This window comes from Ictidomys tridecemlineatus, chromosome 4 (genome assembly GCF_052094955.1).
Source record: "Ictidomys tridecemlineatus isolate mIctTri1 chromosome 4, mIctTri1.hap1, whole genome shotgun sequence".
Lineage (NCBI taxonomy): Eukaryota > Metazoa > Chordata > Mammalia > Rodentia > Sciuridae > Ictidomys > Ictidomys tridecemlineatus.
The window spans coordinates 209,774,667-209,796,275 of NC_135480.1; the positions used below are offsets into that span (position 1 = coordinate 209,774,667).

General features: G+C 61.3%; 6 protein-coding genes across 8 annotated transcripts; 4 read left to right on the forward strand and 2 right to left on the reverse strand.

Annotated features, from left to right (window-relative positions):
• Nucleotides 1–112: 112 nt before the first annotated feature.
• Nucleotides 113–2,063, forward strand: LOC144376719 (ring finger protein-like; the record flags this gene model as incomplete). The annotated part of the gene is made up of 1 exon (XM_078044995.1): nt 113–2,063. A coding segment is annotated over one exon (1,239 nt), but the record flags the coding sequence as incomplete, so codon positions are not given.
• A 521-nt stretch (nt 2,064–2,584) lies between these two features.
• On the reverse strand, nt 2,585–3,556 carry Rnf208 (ring finger protein 208). The gene has a single exon (XM_005336883.5). It carries the CDS (start codon nt 3,554–3,556, stop codon nt 2,753–2,755), a length of 804 nt encoding a protein of 267 aa, XP_005336940.1. The 3' UTR covers nt 2,585–2,752.
• A 25-nt stretch (nt 3,557–3,581) lies between these two features.
• On the reverse strand, nt 3,582–5,915 carry LOC144377431 (uncharacterized). The gene is made up of 4 exons (XM_078048800.1): nt 5,897–5,915; nt 5,284–5,364; nt 4,328–4,737; nt 3,582–4,082 (listed from the first exon to the last, which is right to left on the reverse strand). Exons 2-4 carry the CDS (start codon nt 5,344–5,346, stop codon nt 4,001–4,003), a joined length of 555 nt encoding a protein of 184 aa, XP_077904926.1. The 5' UTR covers nt 5,347–5,364; nt 5,897–5,915; the 3' UTR covers nt 3,582–4,000.
• Nucleotides 4,079–8,175, forward strand: Cysrt1 (cysteine rich tail 1). Of its 3 annotated transcripts, none has more exons than XM_078048802.1 (3): nt 4,079–4,282; nt 5,679–5,776; nt 7,496–8,175. In XM_078048802.1, exon 3 carries the CDS (start codon nt 7,504–7,506, stop codon nt 7,921–7,923), a length of 420 nt encoding a protein of 139 aa, XP_077904928.1. In that variant the 5' UTR covers nt 4,079–4,282; nt 5,679–5,776; nt 7,496–7,503; the 3' UTR covers nt 7,924–8,175. The 3 variants fall into 3 exon arrangements, with proteins under 3 accessions (XP_077904928.1, XP_077904929.1, XP_005336939.1); XM_078048803.1 differs by lacking the exon at nt 4,079–4,282 and adding an exon at nt 4,469–4,552; XM_005336882.5 differs by lacking the exons at nt 4,079–4,282; nt 5,679–5,776 and adding an exon at nt 5,959–7,151.
• A 1,501-nt stretch (nt 8,176–9,676) lies between these two features.
• Nucleotides 9,677–12,027, forward strand: Rnf224 (ring finger protein 224). The gene has a single exon (XM_078048801.1). It carries the CDS (start codon nt 10,226–10,228, stop codon nt 10,757–10,759), a length of 534 nt encoding a protein of 177 aa, XP_077904927.1. The 5' UTR covers nt 9,677–10,225; the 3' UTR covers nt 10,760–12,027.
• A 1,017-nt stretch (nt 12,028–13,044) lies between these two features.
• Slc34a3 (solute carrier family 34 member 3) lies at nt 13,045–17,763 on the forward strand. Its single transcript, XM_021734314.3, has 12 exons — nt 13,045–13,161; nt 13,409–13,495; nt 13,948–14,076; nt 14,156–14,299; nt 14,374–14,485; nt 14,568–14,763; nt 14,957–15,046; nt 15,187–15,265; nt 15,440–15,607; nt 15,688–15,804; nt 15,874–15,998; nt 17,143–17,763. The coding sequence occupies exons 1-12, from the start codon at nt 13,077–13,079 to the stop codon at nt 17,605–17,607; spliced, it is 1,797 nt and encodes a 598-aa protein (XP_021589989.1). The 5' UTR covers nt 13,045–13,076; the 3' UTR covers nt 17,608–17,763.
• Nucleotides 17,764–21,609: the final 3,846 nt, after the last annotated feature.

Sequence of the window (21,609 nt, forward strand, 5' to 3'; positions counted from 1 at the left end):
GGGGTGTCACAGCTCCTCTGCATGGGTTGGGTTGAGGATGACCCTCTGTAACGATGCTCATATGCCATTGGTCAGCTGTCTGCCTGAGCACTCCTGTGCTGGAGTATTTTAACTGGATGGTGAGCCCTGCTGTTGCTTGAATTCCCCCCTAGTAGAACCCTGCCCCACCAAGCACCCAGGCATCCTAGAGCCACGGGAGGCGCTGGGGCTAGAGGCGGGGCTGGAGGCGGGGCGTGCAGTCCCGCCCCTGGGTGGGGCCTCTGGCTCTAGGAGGGGTGCACTGTGGGAGGAGTCAACTCCCCGACTGGAGCCCTGGAGGAGCGTCTGTTTGGTCAGCTCTCTGGAGGGATCACCCCACTTGGGCCCAGGAGCCACCTGGAGCTGGCATGCAGCAGGGACCTACGCAAAGTTTACTTCCAGTGGTGACTGTGAGCTCAGAGGTACAGCTGAAGGTCAGTGTTCTGAGGAAACGGCGGGTGAAGTGCAGACCCTGCCCAGTCCTGGAGGGCCACACGGACTTTTCACCCCACCAACTGCCTTTGCCAGGCTGGAGTCCCCTCCCATCCATCCTGATTCCTGCCCTGGGTCCCCCACGTTGGGCCCCAGTGAGCACAGCTCTGGGTACAGCAGTCCATCTTGGGTCCTGCTGGACCCTGAGCACTTGGATCCACCAAGCCAGCTCCCAGCAGAAGAAGGGAGTGATCTCCGGGCCTCCCAGGGTTCCAGAACTCTAGACAGTGAGTCCCTGCTGGAGACCAGAGTCCAGGTTGGCACCTGGTCCCTGCCAACTGGGCAAGAGCAGGAAGAGGGTGTGGGGGAGGAGTGCCCTATCTGCACAGAGCCCTACGGGATGGGCGAGCACCGCCTGGCCCTGCTAAACTGTAGACATGGCCTGTGTGTGGGCTGCTTGCACCAGCTGCTGGGCACCACCCCCAGCACCGACCTGGGCCGTGTGCGCTGCCCGCTGTGTCGCCAGAAGACACCTGTGCTGGAGTGGGAGATCTGCCGGCTGCAGGAGGAGCTGCTTCAGGCTGACGGGCCCCAGTGCCCACCACCTCCCTCACCCCCAACACCTGCCCTTCGTGGCCCTGGGCCCTGGGGCTTCCTAGAACACCGCTACCAGCTGCGTTTCCTGGCAGGGCCTGTGGGTGGCCGGGGCTGCCTGCCCTTCCTGCCTTGCCCGCCCTGCCTAGGCACCTGGTTGTGGGCACTGCGGGAGCGTGGGCCCTGCGCCCGCCGCCTGGCACTACTGAGCCTGATAGTGCTTGAGCTGCTGGGGCTGCTGCTCATCTTCATGCCACTCATGCTGCTGGGGCTGCTCTTCATGCTCCTGGACCGCTCTGGCCGCTGAGCAGAACCCAGGCACTGGCCTTCAGTCTAGACCTACTATCACTGAACCCAAGACCAGGACCCAGGGCTACCCAGAAGCCCGACTCTACCAGAAAGCCCCCTCCCCCCCGCCCCCGTGACCCAACTCTGACTGAGCCCAAGGACATCATGCCAAGGACAGCTGCTAGAGGAGGCCAGTCCAGCAGAAATGTCTGTGAGCAGGGCCCCACATGCTTGCAAGTGACAGTCTGGCCATGGGCACACACTGGCCCACACCTCCCCCTTCCAAGGTCCAATTGAGCAGGCAGATGTGAATGTGAACAGAGATCTGGCAGTGAGTCTGTTCCCTGGAGAGGACAGGGACTCACCTATTGTGCAGGCCGGTGTGCATCCCTGAAGGTCAGGGTGGCCAGCAGGAGGAGCCTGCACTGTACATGCCCAACCTGGGCCAGGACTAGAGGGTGGTCTGGAGCATCCAGGGTGCCACCACTAGATGTGTGTTGTAAGGCACAAGGGCCCATGCAGGCCCTGGAGCTTGAGGAGTGCCAGGCCCAAGCCCCTGCTCTGCCTGCCTGCACCACCTCCCACCTCCAAGCCTAGGGCCCTCACCTGAAAAGGGGGACAGCTGTGGCCTACCTCACAGCTTGTTGGTGATGTAATGTGAGGCCCAGCACTGTGTGCTAAGTGCTGTCCTGGCAAAAGTGGTTCTCAATAAACAGTAGCTGCTAATACCATTGTTGCCCCGCCTGTCCTTGCTGTTACCCCACCTCCACCATCCAGGCTGCTGTCCCTACAAAGTACCCTTGCAAAGGTACTTTCTACAAACCCAAGTGGTCCAGACATCAAGACAGGAGACCTGGGTCCTTGTACTCTCATCACAGTCTTGGGCCATCTGGAAACCACTGCTCATAACTGGCCCAAAGGTTTTTCCCACATAACCGTGGTAGACCAGCACAGGTACTCTGGACCAGATGAGTTCTCCATACAGCCACTGGCTGGTGCCAAGGGAAGGTCCTAGTTACCCGGCTGGGCAGTTCTGCACACTTGCCACACAGCCCTCCGTGGTGCACACTAGCAGCCCTTCTGCACCAACATGAGGGGGACTTGTTCACAGCCAGACCCGGTCCTCCCAAGGACATGCTCACCAAGCTTGAGAAAGCCAACCCTGAGCAGAAAGTGGCCTCCCTCTTGCAGGTGCCCACCCTGTGCCCAGGCTTGGGCATAGCCCATAGCTCTAGTCCAGGGGACAGGTACAAACTTTGGCAAAGAGTTTTAATGGCAAAGTTGGCTGCAGCGACAATGCCACATGGGGTGGGGCCAGAAGCCATAGTGGGTGAGGAAGGGTCGGCAGGCAACAGGGCAGGGCCAGATCCCTGAAGCAGCATCGAGCGAGGACTGGCACGCAGTAGTGGGCAGGTGGGCACTACATGATGGAGCAGGCGGACAGCGGGTTCCGCACGTGGCAGGTGCACGCAGCTCCACAGTACTGCCGGAAGGTCTGGTAGCAGCTGCCCTCAGGCTCACCCCCCCACTGGCCACCAGATGGGGCAGTCAGTGCCTCCGGAGGCAGGCGACTCAAGATGGATGTATTGACAGCCAGCGCAGCCAGGCCATAGTCAGTGAAGAGCACAGTCTCACGGCGGCAGGTGGGGCAGGAGATGAACTTGTACTTGGGGCAGGACTCATAGAGAATCTGCAGGCACTGCTCACACACAGAGTGCAGGCAAGATAGCACTCGGGGCCGCCGCTGGGTAACGTTGTATGTGTGCCCGCAGGTGGGGCACTCCAGGGGCTCACCTGCTGCAACTGTCCCAGTCCCTGATGAAGAAGCCACAGAGGCAGCCGGTGCAGGCCGAATCACATACTGATTCACAATGACCTCGTCCGCTGGCGCCACTCGAGGGAAGCCCAGTTCAGAGCTGCCCTTGCGGGGCCGCCGTGGCAAGGGTGGGGTGTGAGGTGCCCCTTCCAAGGCAGGCATGTCCCCCCCACATGCCTGGTTGACAATGATCTCTGTGTGTGAGGGCCAGGCACGCTTGGGTGCCAGAGTGGGGGTGGGCCGGGGTGCAGGTGGGAAGCAGGGGGCAGCTGCCGGGAGTTCAGGGAACTTTTCAGGATGGACAATTTTCATGGCCTCCATCTTGAGGATGACATGTGGGCCCTTCAGGCAGGACATGAGGAGGCCCGGCCAGCCACTGCCCACCTCGGGCCCAGGGTCAGCAGGCATTCGGCTGTCTGCAGTCAGACTGGACTTTCGGGTAGGAGAGGGTGTTGGTGAGGGACGGGGAGGAAGAGAGGGAGCAGCATCCTGGTCCTGCCAGGCCTGGTGGGGACCCCGGCAGCCCCGTGGACTCCTAGGGGCAGCCGGTGAGAGCTGGGGGGTCAGCCCCCCGCCCAGTGGCCACAGTGGCTTCTCTGGTCCAGTCCTGGGAGGAGGAGGAAGTGGTGGTGGTGGGGGAGGCAAACGGGGACAGGGAGGTGTAGGGGGCTGCCCTGGGCTGGAGGTCTGACCTAGGGGCTCACCCAGGGTCGCTGGCTGCTGAGGCTGGCAAGGGGGCGTGAGGGGAGCCCCCCCAGCAGCCAAGGTCAGCAATCCCTGGGCCGGGACATCGGGGCAGGCAGGGGCTAGGTGGGCCCCATGGCTCCAGGACAGGGCGCCCAGGGAAGGCAGCTAGCCTGGGCACTGGTTGCAGGAGGACCTGGGCGGCAGGCTCCGCAGCACGATCAGAGGAGAGGCCTGCACCAGGCCTGAGCTGAAGGTGAGAAATAGCATGAGGGGCGCACTCCGGCCCATTTCCACCCTCGCCCTCACTCCCTCCCTGCACAAAGGACGGACGCCCGACCTCTGACCCTGACCTCGGGCGTTAAGAACCCGACCTCCGCGGGACCCAGTTCCCTCCCCAGTCCCCGCCTCCAAGGCCAAGACTGGGTCCGGAGGGCTGACCCAGCCAGGGTGGGTAGGGGCGATGAGTCGGACCCCCGCCCCTCCCCCGCTCACCTGCCCCAGCCTGGCGTCCCCGGGCCGCGCCGCCGCCGCAGAGGTTGTCTCAAAGGCAGGCCCGGATGCGGCGCCCGCGCCTTGGCCGGGTGGCTAGAAGGCTCCGGAGGTTCAGGCAGCTCGGGCGGCTCCGGCGGCGACCTCCGGCGATGGCGGGCGCGGGCGGCACCCAGGGGCGCCGGCGCGGGGCTCGGGGCGCGGGGCTCAGCGCGGCGGCGGCGGCAGGTGCGTGCGGAGCGTGGCGCGCTCTGCGGCGGAGGCGCGGGGACCGCAGTGCGCGCGGCGCCCGCCCGCGCCCGCAGCGCCACCCCCTGTCTGGGGACCCGAGCGGGGTCCGCGGGGCGGGGCCAGTCTCTCGGCCGCCCCTCGATCGGTTCCAGGCCCGGCGCCGCTCCTGGGGTCGCCCTCCCCTGTAAACTGCGTACGGGTCAGGACCCCCATTTTGCCCCCCAATCCGTCCCTTCCCTGCTGGCTGACCCTGGGTCCTGGCAACCCCCCACCCCCAACTCTGGAAGGAAAATCCTCTTTTTTCCTTGACATTTTGAGGTCTCACAATGCCCCAAGTGGGGAGGAGAGAGGACCCCAGAGGGATTTCTAGGAAAGCTGGGTCCCACCCACCGCCCCACCTTGTGCCTGCCCTCGCGTGATCCCCAGGAGTATGGTCTCTGCTTGTCCTTCCACTGGGTGCCCCGTGGAAATGCCTTGTGTCCTGCTCATCCGCACACCCACGCGCGCCCAGTCCTAGATGGCTCAGAGAGGGATGTGACTTCAGGAGGGATGAGCATGGGGAGGTCAAGCAGATACCACAAGAGTGGACCAAGGGGGTTCGGGGGTCAGGAGACTTGGAGGAGTGGTGGACAGATGGGTGGGGTGAAGTATGCGGAAGGTTGAAGATGTCTGGATAGTTGGACAGTTCACGTGTTGGGTGGAGAGAGCAGCCCACGGAGGACACTCACCTGCCCAGGATGGGAGTGGCCCTCCTGGCATCCCATCAGGTCAGAAGGAAGGCACGCCATCATCGCTCGTTGTGTGCTAACCTGACCCCACCCAGCAGAGAGGCCCCATTCCTTTCTGTTTTCTCCTGAACAGGGTTCCCTGTCCATTGGCTACAGTCTCTCCCCACCCGTGGGGAGCCCTCACGTGAGGAGAGGACCCCCGGGTGACTCTCCTGCTGGATGACCCCTGCGGGTAACTGCAGGGCTGGGGATCGAGAGCGTCAGGGCCTCCGGAGTGCCATCCCTCGCCCTGCAAGGCCACCATGTAGCACGCTGCCACTTCAGTGACCAGGCTCTGTGCCTGACCCTAGACAGCCAGGCCTCCTTCAGGGCCACAGCCTCTCTCCTCTCTACAGGCCAGACCAAGGGAACGGTGTTCCTGTGGAGCAACACGGGGCCGCCTTGTGGCTCTGCGGGACTCATTCCACAGAGCAGACGTGAGAGAGGTGTGCAGGTGAGCAGGAATGCATCGGAAGGGGCGGCATTATGGGGCCTACCATGACGGTGGGGCAACTGAGGTGCTGCGGCCAGAAGGCCTTGAGCCCACCCTCGGCTGCAGAATCTGTGCACTGACCTGCGGGCTCGCCAGTCCCGCACGTGAGGAGGTATCCGGCCGTCGACTCCACCCCTTGCTTGAGGCCCCGCCCAGTAGAGCGTGGCCCCGCCCCGTAAAGATTCAGGCCCACCCCGCCCCGCCCTGCCGGGAGGCCCAAGCCAAATATCTAAGCTTCCGAACCGGGTCTTTTGAGAAACCCTGAAGCGCTGAGGCTTCTGGGGGAATAGTCTCCACTGAGCGCCCCAGCCCAGATCGCGCATGCGCCAGACTCCGTCTTGTCGCTAGGGGCGGGGTATGAGAGAGCGATGGGCGGGGCCTCCGACGCCTGCGCAGTGTGTCCCCATTTTCTGCCTCCAAAGCCGGAGTTCCCAGGCCCAGTTCACCACACATTCTGGTTATCCAGAAGTCGTGTCCGGACTGATTTGACCGCCTCACGCAGGCCATCCCGTCACCCTGGTCATCGGGCCACCTCCCATTTGGTCCCTGTGCTTCCCCGGCGGGAGTTCTGCAGGTGCAGGGTCTAGGGGAGCCCACCAGTGCCAAGCCAGCCCCCCCCCAGAGCTTGCACCTGTTGTCACCCCCACGACCCTGCGTGACTGCTAAAGACCAGGGAGCCGAAGCTGCGGAGTTGGGAAGGGGCCAGGGCCAGAGATGGGGCACTGGGGGCAGGTTGGCCCAGCCCACCAACTGGAGGGAAAGTGTAGTTGGGGAAGTGAGCTGAAAACACTGTCACTTGTGTCTGAAGTCCCTGTGGTCAATTGCAAGCTAAGTAAGGTTTACCTACCAAGTTGTGTCAAACGTTTGTTTGTTGTTAACTAGAAAAGTGGAAAATCCCCAAGTAGCTGGTGTAGGCTAGGGAGGAACTCAGCCCCAGCTGGGGTACTGATGGATTCAAACAAGGTTTGGGGACCCCAGACCACTGGCAGGCCCTAAGATCTGAGGGCTGATCCCACTTCCTCTGTGGGGCCATGACCCCAGGTTTTCCTTGGTGAGACATCGAGGGTGCAGAGCATGCCCTGGATGCATCCTGCCTGAGTCACCCCAGGTTGGCGGTGCCCCTCAGAGCCCAAACCTTGGCCACACCTATCTGAGAATGAGGGGTGGGCGGGCTGCTGTGCTCCATTTGCTGGGGCCTCTAGGGATCTTGGGAGCCCCATCTTTGAGCTCCACCCCAGGGCCCCACCCCTCCCAAGGAGGGAAAAGGGAGCTGCCAGGCTGCACTCACAGGCTCTGGGAGGACTGGGAGGACAGACTGCCACCACTGGCCCTGCAGGTGAGTTCTGGCTGTGGGTTCTGATCTGTTCTTAGGGTACCCAGGAGAGCCCCTGCCAGCTGTGTCTCCTAGCCTCCCCAACCCCATTTCCAGCTTCATCCCAGGGGCAGGGCCAGAATACTTTGGGGGTGGCAGCTGGAGACTCTGGCCTTCACTGTTGGTAAGCTCACACCCGGGCTCACCTCTGTGAAATGTGGGCCTTGCATATGCCGAGGGCTCTGTGCCCATGAACACTGATGCCTTGGGGATGCAGGCCCTGACTAGGCAGGCCTCTCCTGGGCTGCAGCTCTCAGGCAACTGTCCTCCTCTTGACCTGATGTCTGCATCTCTGCTTACTCCTACAGCCTGTGCCATGGACCCTCACGAGATGGTGGTCAAGAACCCCTATTCCCATATCAGCATCCCCCGGGCTCACCTGCGGCCTGACCTGGGGCAGCAGTTAGAAGAGGGTCCCTCATCCACATCCTCAGAGACGCAGCCTCTGCCAGAGGTGACCTGCACCCCAGAGCCAGCCTGTCTCCTGCGGCCCACCAAAGGCCCAGGACCCAAAGGGGCCAAGGGGACTGCTCCTGACCAGAGCCAGCAGGCCTGCCAGCAGCCCTGCAACCCCTATGGCAGTGGACAGCTCCCAGGAGGACTGACCTATGCCGGTCTGCCACCCGTGGGGCGTGGGGATGACATTGCCCATCACTGCTGCTGCTGCCCCTGCTGCTCCTGCTGCCACTGCCCACGATTCTGTCGCTGTCACAGCTGCTGCTGTGTGGTATCATAGCCTACCCACCCCTTCAGGGCTGTGGGCCTAGGCCTCTGCTCAGCAGCCAAGGCAGTGCTGGACATTAGGGGCGGCCATGTCATGGGCATCTCTAATTCCTGCCCCTGGACAATGGGCATTTGCCCACCAGGAAGACTACCAGCTCCGACTGGGCCCTTGGGAACAGAGTCCTGGACACTGGCCGTGTTGATGGTGATAGGGACACCCTGATGCTTCCAACAAGGCCCTGGCAATAAAGCAGTGTGAGCTCTGTGCCAGCAACCCCTCCTTTGTGGCTGGCCCCTTTGGGAGGGGTCCCAGGCTAGACAACAGCATCTTCCCACACGCAGACACTATGCACACACAGCCTCCCCAGCAGGCTCCCGGCCTCCAGAGGATGGCCAGGCTGCTTTGTACTCCCTGCCTGAGCCTGAGACCCTGAGCAGGATCAATCCCAAGTCACATGGCAAAAGGATGCCATGCATGGTTCTTGGGGTGGGGGATCCCCAAGAAAGGCAGAAAGATCAAGTCGGTAGGATGGTGGAGGGAGGGGCAGGTGCAGGGCACTCAGGACAGCAAAGCCAGGAGTCAGGATGGAGCCCTGTCCCCTGTGAGTCACCTCCCAGTCTGAGCCAGGTTGTTTTTCTGGTTTCCCACAAAACATGGAATTCCCGCACATCCGTGCTTCTTGCCTGCTGTCCCACTCCAGGCTGGGCTTCTTGAAGGCAAGGCAGGGAGGGGGCTGGGTGGAGGAGGGGCCACGGTGCCAGCTCCCCTGTCATCGCAGGATGCCTGTCCACACGTAAGAAGCTAGATGCCAGGGCAGGGAGTGCATGAGAACTCCCCCTGTGGGCATCCTGACATTTCCGGGGCAGGGCAGAGACATGGCACCACATGGAGGTGGCAGTTGAGCTGGCCTCACAAGACAGACGGGTCCTCTGTGGCCAGCCCTCCCCTGCCACAAAAGGACAGGCAAGGCAGGTGTGTTGTGTGTGGAGGTCTCTGGGCATGAGCGGACAGGTCATTACTCTACCTCTGTGCTGGGTTCCTTGTCCCTGCTCCATGGCTGGCCCCCACCCAGGCAGGGGAACCTGTCTGACCAGTCCTGGAGGCAGACTGCCAAGGTGGTGGGCAGGAGGAAGAAGAGCACTTCTGCCCTTGGACTTCCTCCCAGTGGGGCTGAGTGGTCCTTGGGACTCTGCTAGTCTGTTCCAACCCTACTGGGTGCCCCCAACTCTGTTGTGCCTGTGGTCTTTGTCACGGGGCACCTCACCACACCTTCCAGAACCAAAGCTTCCTGGGCTGGCCTGGAGGTCACAGTCTGGCAGAGGCCAGCTAGGAATGTTGGAGGGGGTCTGAGATGGTCCCTGTGTAAGGGGGACTGCCACACATGGTGTGTGAGTGCCACCTTGTGGCCTAAAGGGCTGGCCACTGCATATGACTGGAACATCACAGACCCAGCCTGGCAGGCACTGGGGTGAAGGACGTGCACCCCTGAGGGAGGCTGCAGGGAAGCCAGGACCCTCGGGCTCTGAGTTAGCAAGGTGCTGGGCAACCTTCTTGGAGAAGGGGACATGAGCTGGGGACTGAAGAGGGACTTGTCCCAGCCTGAGGCCAGAAAGCTATGTAGTGAGGAGAGTTTGTGTGAGCAGGGAGGGTGTGGGAGAAAAAGGGTGAGAGTGGGGGACATGGGGAGGGGGAGAGGTGAGGAGGGGGAGTTTTGAGGAAGAACTGCAGAGGCCAGGTCTGCTGGGGTTTATGGCAGACAGGAAGGGAGTGGTGTGAAGGGGAGGGGTCAGCCTGCTTCCTGCCAGTGGGTGTGCCTCAGATCCAGTTGCAGGTGCTTAGTGGCTGAAAGGGGAGCCCACTGCTGCTGCAGCCACCAGCTGCCTCCTGCCGCCTTGCCCATGCGAGGGCCAGTAACGCGAGCCCAGGGAGGGAGTCCCAGGGTGCCCTGGGTCCTCACCCTGTTTCTCTGGCCACCCACTGGCTGGGCATAGCTACCCAGTGGAGCTGAAACAGGTAAGCACCTCTAGGGCTGAAGCAGCCTGGGCAGGGTGGGCCAGGGTTGCACAGGAAGGCCATGGGTGGAAAGGGACAGGATGCTGACCAGCCAGTGGCCACAAAAAATCAGAGAGCACACCCGGCCCTAGTGTCTGATCGCCTGAGGGCTGCTACCCACCCTAGAAGTGCAGCCCTGTGGCCAGCCCCTGAGCTTTTGGTCCTAGCACCTCACCTGTACCAGATGGTCACAGACACAGGTGGATGTGAGCTGTGACCTGTGTCACTGCCCCTGCCAGCTTCCCTGCACATCTCCCCTAGGATGCTGCAGCCTGAGACCCCCCAAGCCCTGGAGGAGGGGACAGGCCCTGGGACCCTGCGGGACGACTGTGTCATCTGCTACTCAGCCTACGACCTCTCTGGGCACCTGCCCCGCCGCCTCTACTGTGGCCACACCTTCTGCCAGGCATGTGTTCGGCAGCTGGACACCCTGGCCCACGAGCAGCACTGGATCCCCTGTCCACAGTGCCGCCAGAGCACACCCACACCCCGTGGAGGGGTGGCCATGCTGGACCTCGACCTGGCCGCTTTCCTGGCAGTCAAGGCTGAGCAGGAGCCACCGAGAATGGAGTGCCGCCCCCCTGGGCCCCTCAAAGGCAGCGCCCCCGCCCCCGTCACTCAGCAGCCAGCTGGGCTTTGCCCCCCCACGGGCCCCCAGCCTCGCTTTCCCCAGCCCAGAGGCTGCTGCTGGGGCTGCGGCAGCCTGTGCTGGAGCCCCCAGGGCAGCCCTGAGGTCTGGGCTCCTTCCCACTGCTGTGGGGGGCACTGCTGCCCAAGCCTGCACTGGAACTGCTGAACACAGGTGGTCCACCCACAGCTTGGTGGCAGAGCATCCTGGGTACAGCCTCATATGGCACAGCATGATGCTGCCACCCCAACTGTGATGCCCTCAGGTCACAGCCTAAGGTCGGGGACTATTGGCCATAGTGCTGCAGACTCCACTGGAAGCTGGTGACCTCCCACCAACCTGGCCAGATTCCTTGTGTGCCCAGATGGCTGCCACTGAGGCACCTGCAAGCCAGCCCAGGCTTGGACTCACCCAGAGGTGGTTCCTAAGTGGCTCTGGGCCGCAGCTGTTCCTGAATGGATGTGGGCCTCCCTCTCTTGCACATGGTCCGAGGTGTGAGCCAGGAGCGGAGGGCAGGGCCATCTCCTCCATCCCTGACCTGCACAGGAGCCCTGTGAATTTGTCTTTCAACAACGTTCACTGAGCTCTACCACGTGTCAGGCACTGTTCTGGGAGGGTCTCCACAGCACACAGCCACCAAACACGGTGACAGGCATCAAGGAGAATGCTGTGGGCAGGGCCAGCTCCGAGTCTCAGGGGTGACCTACCTCAGGTCACCCAGCCCAGCTGGCCACAGACCCTTTATAGGGGTCAGAGGCTGTGGACACTGATGACCCCCCAAGACAGAGCTATAACAGCCTTATCCCCATAGCAAGGAGCTGTCATTCAGGAGACCTGGGGGGCTCCTCTTGGCAGTGTGGGACAGAATAGGGAGGAAAGAGAATTTGCTGAGTGGACAGAGGCCTCTTTCTTCCCTGGGCAAAGTCCCCTATGCACCTGGTGGTGGGGATGGGCATGAGCACAGCAGGGTGTTGGAGCCAGTAGGGCTTATGGGGAAAGAGCCAGCCCATATGCCAGGGGCAGCAAGGAGCCTAACCCCAAGAAAGGGCATCCCACAAGTTATAGGTCAGGCCATCAGCTGGGGAGCAATGTTCAAATGGGGGGATCAGGGAGTCAACTGGGCAGTATGGCCTGGGATGGGCTCTGCCCTCCTCCCTCCCTCTCTGCAGATGCAGCCACCATGCCCTGGACCCCACTACTGGCCATCACTAGGGCTGAGCCTGCTGAGAGCCTGGCCAGGCCCCACCCTGCCCTGAACCAGGATCCAAACCCTGGCCAGTTCCCTCTCCAGGCCACCTGAGGAAGCCTGTCCTCCCTGCACAACTACAGCAAAGGGCTTCCTTCTACCTTCTGTCAGGGCAGGGATGACCAGGATAAGGTCCACAGAGCACCAGCAGCCTGCCCTGCGTGGTAAAGTGTCCTTTAGTCACACAGACACCTATGGAGGACCTCCAGGGTCCAGCCCTGCAATGCCCCTGACCTAAAATGGGGCCCATCTTTGGGAGGCACCCCACTCCAAGAAAGCTTGGCTGGGGACTCAGAGCTCCTAGCTCCAGAGGGACCAGGGCCTGGGCAAGGCCCCTGGGCCTTGGAGCCAGGCAGGGTCTCCCCTTGGGGGCCTCAGCTCCTGGGTAAACATTAATGGGGCTCGGCACACAGCAGGTCATGTGCGCACCCAGCGGATCTTTGACCTGCAGCTGCTCCTGCTGGCTCCTCCCCACAGGTGCCCCTCAACACGCACACAGGTAGGAGCCCCTAGAACCAGGCCCTGCCAAGGATATGCAGGCCTGGTGACTGCCAGGCCCAGGGCTTGGGCCCCAGTCTTGGCCCCCAGGATCTAAGGCAAGTGAGGCCATCTTAGAACAGAAAGGAGGGGTGACACAAAGGACCCCCAGACCTGAGTTCAGGGGTCTGGGAGGGAGTCAGGGTAGAGGGCTCAGACAGGCAGCTCCAGACCCAGCAGACAACAGGTGCAGGAGCTGTGGGGAGAGGAGCCTTGTGTGGGCCGGGGTGTCCAGGACCCTTGCTCTACTCCTCATCCTGGGGGGTGGAGCCCTTATCAAGTGGAGACGTCACCGTTTGGTATCAAATGCCAAAGTCTACGCTGGGACCATCGCAGTGTCCCCAATGACACCTGATAGGAGAGGTCTCAGGGTTCCCTACCTCCTGCACACTTCTCGCCGGCAGGCACCCAGAGCCCAGCCAAGCCTTCTTCCAGCTGGGACCAGTGGGGAGCTGGGGAGACGGGGCCTCTTGACTCTGCCGCCCCAAACTGGACTAGGCTATCGTGGCAGCGGCCTGAGGTTACTACAGCTGCCCCCCGTGAGGTGCGGGAGGGGTGGTGGTGAGGGGCAGCAGCCAAGGCCTTGGGTTGGAGGACCTAAATTCAGCTGATTGGCATGTGGGGTGGCAGGGGAAGAGACATCTCTCACTGTCTTCCCCAGCAGATCTGAGTTTGGGCCTTGGTTCTCCCTGCCCCAAATCCATGCCGAATTCCCTCGCTGGTGACCAGGTCCCCCCCCCAGCTCTGGACACCGTTGACCTGGTGGACTGGAGTCTGAGAAATGCAGGTACCGGGAGCCTCAGGGAACACCCATGTCCAACAGCACACCCTGAGCAGGGGAGGGAATCTGGCTGACCACCTGAACCTGAAGAGCCATGGGGGTTACTGACCACTCTGGTCAGAGCCAGAGCCCCAGTCCTCACCTTTTCCTGCTACTGCCCCAAGCCCCTTATGCCCCAAGCCTCTTATGCCCAGTCCCTCCCCTTGCCTGTCCTTTTTGGTCCCCTTTCTGGGGACTCAACTCCATCCTACAGGAAACTCCAGTTCTGTTTCAGTCTTGGACGAGGGGACCAAGGACCCATGGGCCCTTCCTCAGCTGAAGGACACTGGCCAGCTGAAAGGTAGGCCTCTGGTACTGGGGGTAGCAGGTAGCAGACCCTTTACTCCCCAGATCTGTGAAGAGAGAACAGGGCAACTCTTGCCTGCATAGGTCCCATGGAAATTCACTGCCCAGGGAGACTGCTGCCCCTCAGCTCAGCTACCTTCCCTGCCCTGAGGTGAAGGGCCACGCTGTCCACCTTCCCTCCTCTTCCTGCCTGCTGGTGATCACACTTCCAGGAACTACTAGGGTTGTGGGCTTGGCCACCCTGCCAAGGAACAGGAGTGGGGAGCCAGTCCCCACCTTGGGGACCCTAAGAGGAATAAAAGGGGCCTGTTCCATGGGACAGAAGGGGTTCCTGGACTCTACCTGAGAGGTGACAGAGAAGACAGCTCTACCCTGGAGGACAGAGAGGAAAGGGAGGTGGAGGCAGAGTGCGGGCTGGCTGAGGACAGTGCTGCCCTGTGTTCCCAGCACTCAGTATGGCCAGCAGACTGCGCCACATGGGCATCAGCTTCCTGAAGGCCTGTGGGCTCCTGGGCAGCCTCTATTTCTTTATCTGCTCTCTGGACATCCTTAGCTCTGCCTTCCAGCTACTGGGCAGTAAGTGACCAGATGGGCAGTTGGGGCTGGGGCAGGCTGTGAGCCCTCTGTAACTTCAATGAAACTCTTTTGGACACAGGCAAAATGGCAGGAGACATCTTCAAGGAGAGTGTGGTGCTGTCTAACCCTGTGGCTGGACTGGTAATAGGTGTGTTGGTCACAGTCCTAGTACAGAGCTCCAGCACATCCTCCTCCATTGTGGTCAGCATGGTGTCGTCCAAGTGTGAGTGTACCCCCCTTATCCATAGTGGTGGGGGTAGTGGGGCAGGTGGGGTGGCTGACACGGTGTCCCCACAGTGCTGACCGTCCAGGTATCTGTGCCCATCATCATGGGCGTCAATGTTGGCACATCCATCACCAGCACCCTGGTCTCAATGGCACAGTCTGGGGACCGGGATGAGTTTCGCAGGTGAGTCAGGGCTGGGGGGCGGGGCAGGACAGGGGCTGCAGCCAGGGTAGCCCAGTCTCCCAACAGCCCCCTATGGGTATAGGGCCTTCAGTGGCTCAGCAGTGCACGGGATCTTCAACTGGCTCACGGTGCTTGTCCTACTGCCGCTGGAGAGTGCCACCGCCATGCTGGAGAGGCTGAGTGAGCTGCTCCTGGGCGCTGCCAGCCTGCAGCCGGGGGGGCAGGCCCCTGACATCCTCAAGGCACTGACACAGCCTCTCACACACCTCATTGTGCAGGTGAGAATGGCCATATCCTCAGGAGGCCCATGGGCCTGGCCACTGAAGGGAAGGAGGTGGAGGCCCTGCCCTGGACAGGGGCCAAGGAAGGTCTGAGCCTGCTCCAGCTGAGGGAGAGGGGAAGGCATAAGTAGGCAGAGCAGGACTAGCCCTGTGGACTTCTGAGTACAAATCACAACCCCTTTGTCCCCAGCTGGACAGCAGTGTGATTGCAGGCAGTGCTACTGGCAATACTACCAACAGCAGCCTCATTAAGCGGTGGTGTGGCATCAGGGCAGAGACGGTGAGGTGCCCCTGATTCCAGTCCTTCATTTGACCTCTGATCCACCAAATCACCCCACCCACTCTGACCCTTGAGCCCTCTGATCTCCTCTGCTCATTGACCCTGTCCTGAGTTCTGTCTCCTGCCCCCCTGTTCCCCAGACCGAGGGTAGCAGCAACCAATGTGGAGCCTTTGGTCCCTGCACTGAGAACAACACAGTCCCTGAGGACAGGCTGCCCTGTGAGCCCGCCCTCAGTCCCCCATCCTCTCCCACCCTTCCCTCCCCCCATCCTCTCCCACCCTTCCCTCCCCCCACCTCCCCCACCCTCCGCCCACCTCCCCTCCCCCTCCCCCCACCCTTCCCCCTACCTCCCACCCGGCTGGCTGGGGCCAAGCTTACTGCTCCTCCCCCAGGCCAGCACCTGTTTGCACAATCCACGCTCACAGACCTGGCGGTGGGCTGCATCCTGCTGGCGGGCTCCCTGCTGGTGCTGTGCCTCTGCCTGGTCCTCATCGTCAAGCTGCTCAACTCCCTGCTGCAAGGCCGCATAGCCCAGGCTGTGAGGAGTGTCATCAACGCAGGTGGGGGGCGTCCCGTCCCCGGGATCTGGGACCTGAGAGCAGGGCAGGGACAAGCCCGTGACCCAGCTGCCCACCCCCAGACTTCCCCTTCCCCTTTGGCTGGCTCAGCGGTTACCTGGCAATCCTCGTGGGCGCTGGCCTGACCTTCCTGCTCCAGAGCAGCAGCGTCTTCACTGCAGCCATCGTGCCGCTCATGGGTGAGCCCAGGAGGTAGTGGGTCTTGGGGGGCTCAGGATGGGGCCTTGTGGTGACCTCCCCTTCCCCAGGTGTTGGGGTGATCAGCCTGGACCGGGCATACCCCCTCTTCCTGGGCTCCAACATCGGCACCACCACCACGGCCCTGCTGGCTGCCTTGGCCAGCCCTGCTGACATGCTGCTCTTTGCTGTCCAGGTACCACCCTCAGCCCCTTCCTTGCCTGAGGTCTCTTCCTACTCCCAGCCACAGCCTAGGTTCTCCCTGAATTTCTGGAGCTCCACCCACAAGCCTTGGCCTCTCCTTGGGCCCCTCACACCTTGAAGGTCTCATGGCCCTAGTCCCTGCTCTTCCTCCTGAGACCTGTCCTTTCTAGCTGCTTTCCCAGCATGGCCTGGGGCTTTACCCATACCCTCCGCCCCTTTCTCTTAGCACCGAGAGGTTCTAAGAGAAAGGGGTGGAGGGTATGGGTATTCCCCTGTGTGGCCCCTGCTCCTCTACCGTCTACCTGTGCTCGGCACTGTGTGCCCTGGAGATATGCCCTGGCCTTGGGGGGCTCCAAGCCTCTGTGCCACACTCCCAAAATGCCTTCCTTTGAACCCCTGCCCCCCCATGTACCAGTCCCCTAAACCCAACAGGTGGACCCCTGGACAATGACCTGCCTTCCCAGGCACCATCTTGCAGAGGCTCCATCCACCTGTGCTAGGCACTCCATGCCACCTGTGCCTGGCCATGGTTCTGTCTACAGGGTGCCTCCCACCAACTCTGAGCCCCCCAGCTCTGCACCCTGCTCCCAGACGACAGTGCTGCTGACTCTCTAAAGCACCCTGTCTCTGGCCCACTGCCCTGGTTGGAGCATCCTGGGCGCCTGGACAGGCTCAACTCCTGAAACCCTGGCAGGAAGAGAAGACTAGGCTTTGCCCAACTCCAGCCTGTGCCCAGCCTCTGCCCTAGCTGTCCACTCAGCCCTCCCAGCGCAGGGCCCTGCTCTACCCCCTTCCAGATGCCTGCCCGACTGCACCCCTCCTGGAGAGGTTGTGTGTTCCCTGCTGGTGTGGCTCTGGGCCTGCTCGCAGGTCATGCCTTGATATTGGCAGAGATGCAGTTACCCCACAGGGGCTGACCCAGATATGTGCAGGAGGGTGTACAGTAGGAACGTGTCCACCCCTGGTCAGAACCTGCTCTCCCAGGTGGCCCATCTCAGCCTCTGAGCAGGATGCCACAGACAAGCTTCAGACTTGGGCCCTTTCTGCAGAGTGGGAGGGCCAGGCGTTCTAAGAGCCCAGGTGACCTCCTATTACATGGCCCGGGCTCCTAACCCTCCTGCCATTTTGCCCTCCAGGTTGCCCTCATTCACTTCCTCTTCAATCTGGCCGGCATACTGCTGTGGTACTTGGTGCCCATCCTGCGGCTGCCCATCCCATTGGCCAAGCGCTTTGGAGAATTGACTGCTCGCTACCGCTGGGTGGCCATTGTGTATCTGCTCCTCACCTTCCTTCTGCTGCCCCTGGCAGCCTTTGGGCTCTCCCTGGCAGGGAGCATGGTGCTGGCTGCAGTCGGGGGTCCCCTGGTGGGGCTGGTGCTCCTTGTCATCCTGGTTAATGTTCTGCAGCAGCGACGCCCATCTTGGCTGCCAAGCTGCCTGCGGTCTTGGGCCTGGCTGCCCCTCTGGCTCCATTCCCTGGAACCCTGGGACCGCCTGATGACTCACTGTTGCCCTGGTAGAGCTTGTGGCCCCTCTCAGACTACTGCCAAAGAGGCTCACTGCTATGATAACCCTGAGATCCTGGCTTCCCAGCAGTTGTAAGGGGTGGGCACCACAGCAGACCACCCCAGCCCTACTGGCCTCAGGGTCCCATAATTGAGAACGAGCTTGCCAGGCACCCCTGGGGGAGGGGTGTGGCGCAGACTCTTGAGTCTCCGCAGCCCCTTCTTTGAAAATAAATGAGCCTGTTACCCAGGAGTAGTAGTCTTCTCCCCCAGGAGAAGCAGCGCCAATGCTGCCCCTAGCGGACATCAGCGGCTGGGGCGGAGGTGACCCGCCGCGTCCTAAGCTGCCGCTGGTTTCTCTCCGTGGCCCATGGAAACAGTGGGTTTGCAGGGGCAGGCTTCCCTCGCGAACTCCCGGGAGTTGGACCGGCTGGCGGCCTTGGGCGCTGCAGGGGAGCCCAGCAAGTAGGGCGGCCGGCCTCCCTCTGCGCCGCCTGGGGTGCTCGGAAGGAAGGCGGCCGGGCACTGGACGTCGCGTTGGAGAAGGGGGTTGAGGGACCAAGTTGTCCTCGAGGCACCACCCCCCGCCCCCGGGTCCGGGTCCTTGCTGGGGAGACAGATGCGGAGCCCCAGGCGGTGCTTAAGAGGGCCAGGGTTTCGCTTGGAAGAGGGCCAGGGTTTCGCTTGGACGCCAGGGGGCGCCCCTCGGCCCGCGAGAACCTGCTCCACCTGCGCAACCGCCGCCGGAAGGCCGATGAGAGAAGATGAGGCCGAGCCACTGTTCCCCACACCGGGTTACAGGGGAGGGGACGGGCGCCCCGGAGGGCAGGGGAGCCCCGGGAGGCGATGCGGGTGCTGGCTGGGTGTTCCGTCTACCCCCATGCACCCCCACTGTGAGGTCTGGTTTCCACACTGGAAGGCTTGTCTCCCTGCCAGCAGGTGACTGGATACCTCCTGCAACCTGCAGCCCTGGGCTGCCTGCACCCACCCCAATCCCACCACCCCCACACTACCATCAAGGAAAGCAAGATTCGGTCACCTCATCATTCAGTCACCAAGTTGTGTGTGTGTGTGTTGTGTGTGTAGGGGGTGGTGAGAGCAGGAGCTGACCCCAGAGAGGAATACAAGTTTGCCCATCTGCCACTCACATCCTCCTGGCCCAGAACCTTTCTTCTCAGCCTAACTAGACTAGTAGGCTACGGGATGTGGCTATCAGAAAGATGAGGCCCCGGGCCAGGGCCATTTCTTGCCTGTGGACCTGTCCTTTTACCCTTTGATTCCCTTAGTGCTCCCCATGGCTCCCCAGGCCCTCTCTGACCCCTTAACCCTGATGTCCTCTAGGTCCTCCCCCAACCCCCCAGCCTCCTAGGCCTGGGTTTCTAAAGAAGGTGACTGCTTGTTCTGGAAACCCAAAAACCTGCAGGAATGGGCTCAAGCAAGACAGAACAGCCCTCACCATGGCTAGCTCATGCATCCAGCTTTGACTCCCCCACCCTGTGACTGTAGGACCCTCCTGCTGACGCAGCATCAGGTCCCTCTGAGATCCCTGGGCCTGTCTGGCTCCCCAGGGAGATCCATTTGGGGAGGCATGCCTTTTCATGGAGAGGGGAAGGAAGAATCCTGGGCACCTCTCCTTCCGAGACAGAGGAGGCCTCCCATAAAGGCTGACCACAGGGTCCTTTAAGGCCATGAGGACTGTCTGCCTGCTGCCCCTGCCTGGTGGTAATGCAGCCTCCCACTGGGACCATGGCCACCAGTAAACAGAGCCTTCCTTGTGGACGCCTCCAACAGCTGCAAGCTGGAAAGGGAGGGCAGGTGCTTAGTGCTCCCGCCACCCATCCTACCCTGCTTCCCTGGTCTTCTGGCCCTCTCTGGTGTGCATCCTGCCTGGCCACAGGCCCAGAATCAGGCCCTCCTGGCCCATTCTGTCCTCCTCTCCCCCACAGGGGCAGCAGCACACTTGGTTCAGAGTGGGAACCTGCATCGCCTCTCCCCATCAGCTCTGTAGTCACTGTCCTTGTTGAGCTCAGGCCCAATAGGCCACAGGGAGTCTTTTGCTATCTTTTATTATTTTCTTTTCTTCTCTCTCTCTCTCTCTCTCTCGGTACTGGAGATTGAAACTAAGGGCACTTTACCACTGAGCTACATCCCCAGCCCTTTTTGAGAAAGATTCTCACTAAGTTGCTTGGGGGCTCACTAAATTGCTGAGGCTGGTCTTAAACTTGTGATCCTCCTATCTAGCCTCCTGAGCAGCTGGGATTACAGGCTTGAGCCACATGCCTGGCTTCTTTCGCTGTCTTATCCCCAGCTAAAGTCCACCTCACAAGGGCAACATGAGGAACAAGGCAAACAGCTTTGTGCCAGGAAGAGTTCTGACTCATGCAGGCAACCTATATTCTAAGACCTGTTAAATAGAGTGCCATGCTGACTTCCTACCACTGTGGGCACTGGTCAAGGAAGCAAAAGCTTTTTCTAGTGAGAATGAGCCCTCAGTCTACAGACTGGGAGTGGGGTGGCTTTAACAGGATGCCAGAATGCTGGAGACTCAAATATCTTGAAGGGCAAACTGCAGGGTTGTGTTCATTTGGGGAAAAACTGGAGCTTCTCCCTCCTTGACCATTTGTAAACAACTCACTACAGGGTTTAAAAAGACTCCCTATCTACTGCCCAGGCAGTTAAGATACTCTGTATGGCCCTAAGCCAACTCAGGGGATGCTAAGGGCACCGGGAGGACCTTAGGATGCCTGGCAATGACCCTGCACACCCCACATGCCATTGCAGGCTCCAGCCCTTCTGAAGAATGGGTCTTATTTCAGTGGTCAACAGGAGCCAGCCCCCTCTCTGGACCAGTCTGTCCAGAAGGGGGCTCATCCCCCAGGCCTTGCTGGGACAGTTTGGCATTGATGCTGAGTCACCCTCTGGGTTCAGTTGGCAAACTGGCAAACATGGGCAACAGAATGCCCCTCATACCCCAAGAGCTACAGATCACGGGTCAGGGGTGGGGGAGCCTCGGGAGGCTGCTTGTTTGACAATATTTCAGTCATTGGATACCAAAAGAACATAGTGGTATTGCACATCAGGTGATGAGGAAAGGGTGCATTTCCTCTACGTAGACAAATAAGAAGTAGAAATTGCCCTCAATACCTTCCTGTTGGTAGACAAAGGGTAAAAAGTTCACCCGGAAGGCCAGATCCAGCGATGCCCACAGGCCAAGCAAGGGCAGACCCCTACGATGTAATTTATCCCTTTTAAAACGTTACAAAAACATAACTCAAATACACTGCTTTTAAAGTGCTTGATGGTGCAACCACATGGAGTTTAACTGTTTTTCCTTTATACGTTTTGTTTTCCCTCTTAAGTACAAACAGAGACAAGGCCAGGCATGCCAGGCCCTGCAGTCTCCACGCAGCTCCGCGATCCTGGGCCGCGGCTCCAAGGCGACGGGCGCTGGGCCAGCACCGTCTCCACAACACTGCGCACCGCCGCAGAGGCGTCCGGGGCGGAGTCCCTGCGCGTCCGGGGAGGACCCAGCCGCGCCGCCGGACACCAAGCCCGCTTCTAATTTAACCGTTCATAGCTCGCACCCCGAGCTAGGCTTGGAAACTCCCCAGGACAGGGCCGGTTCCGCCTCTATCGAGCTCTCCAGGGCCCAGGTGTATCGCTGGCTGCCCGCCGGGCCCCGGTGCTGCGTCACTCTGCCGCTTCCGTCCTCGAGAAGGCGCACTGTCGGGCTCCAACCCTAGTCCAGCCTACACCGCCCGCTCCCAGGCCCCCAGTCCGGCCGGAAACCCGCGCCCGGCTCCCCGCGCCCCCGCCCCCGCGCGTCCCGCTGCATTGCGGCGGTTACCAGGACGCCAACCCAGCGCAGCCAATAGCGCCAGCGCGTCGGCGAGCTTCCGAGAGTCAGCCAATGGGAGGACAAATCAATCATTTGAAACACCCAATGGACTAGACACTGTTGAGCCCGGTGAGGGGGAATTGTGATAGGGAGGTTCACAGCCGCTCTTGACCAATAACAAGTGGGCATCGTTGGGAAGACAGCCCGTAGGCCGCACGATTGATGGTGATATAACCAATCAAGTGAGCCCGCTTGCCGGCC

Bases quoted from the DNA above. Each gene is read 5' to 3' on its own strand.
- Rnf208 (XM_005336883.5), bottom strand. From the start codon at position 3,556: ATGCCTGCTGACCCTGGGCCCGAGGTGGGCAGTGGCTGGCCGGGCCTC.
- LOC144377431 (XM_078048800.1), bottom strand. From the start codon at position 5,346: ATGATGGCGTGCCTTCCTTCTGACCTGATGGGATGCCAGGAGGGCCAC. The intron at 4,738-5,283 runs GTGAGTGTCCTC...CGCAGTTTACAG, and splicing joins GCCACTCCCATCCTGGGCAG to GGGAGGGCGACCCCAGGAGC. The intron at 4,083-4,327 runs GTGAGCGGGGGA...TCTCACCTTCAG, and splicing joins GGGACGCCAGGCTGGGGCAG to CTCAGGCCTGGTGCAGGCCT.
- Cysrt1 (XM_078048802.1), top strand. From the start codon at position 7,504: ATGGACCCTCACGAGATGGTGGTCAAGAACCCCTATTCCCATATCAGC.
- Rnf224 (XM_078048801.1), top strand. From the start codon at position 10,226: ATGCTGCAGCCTGAGACCCCCCAAGCCCTGGAGGAGGGGACAGGCCCT.
- Slc34a3 (XM_021734314.3), top strand. From the start codon at position 13,077: ATGCCGAATTCCCTCGCTGGTGACCAGGTCCCCCCCCCAGCTCTGGAC. The intron at 13,162-13,408 runs GTACCGGGAGCC...TCCATCCTACAG, and splicing joins CTGGAGTCTGAGAAATGCAG to GAAACTCCAGTTCTGTTTCA. The intron at 13,496-13,947 runs GTAGGCCTCTGG...CTGTGTTCCCAG, and splicing joins GGACACTGGCCAGCTGAAAG to CACTCAGTATGGCCAGCAGA.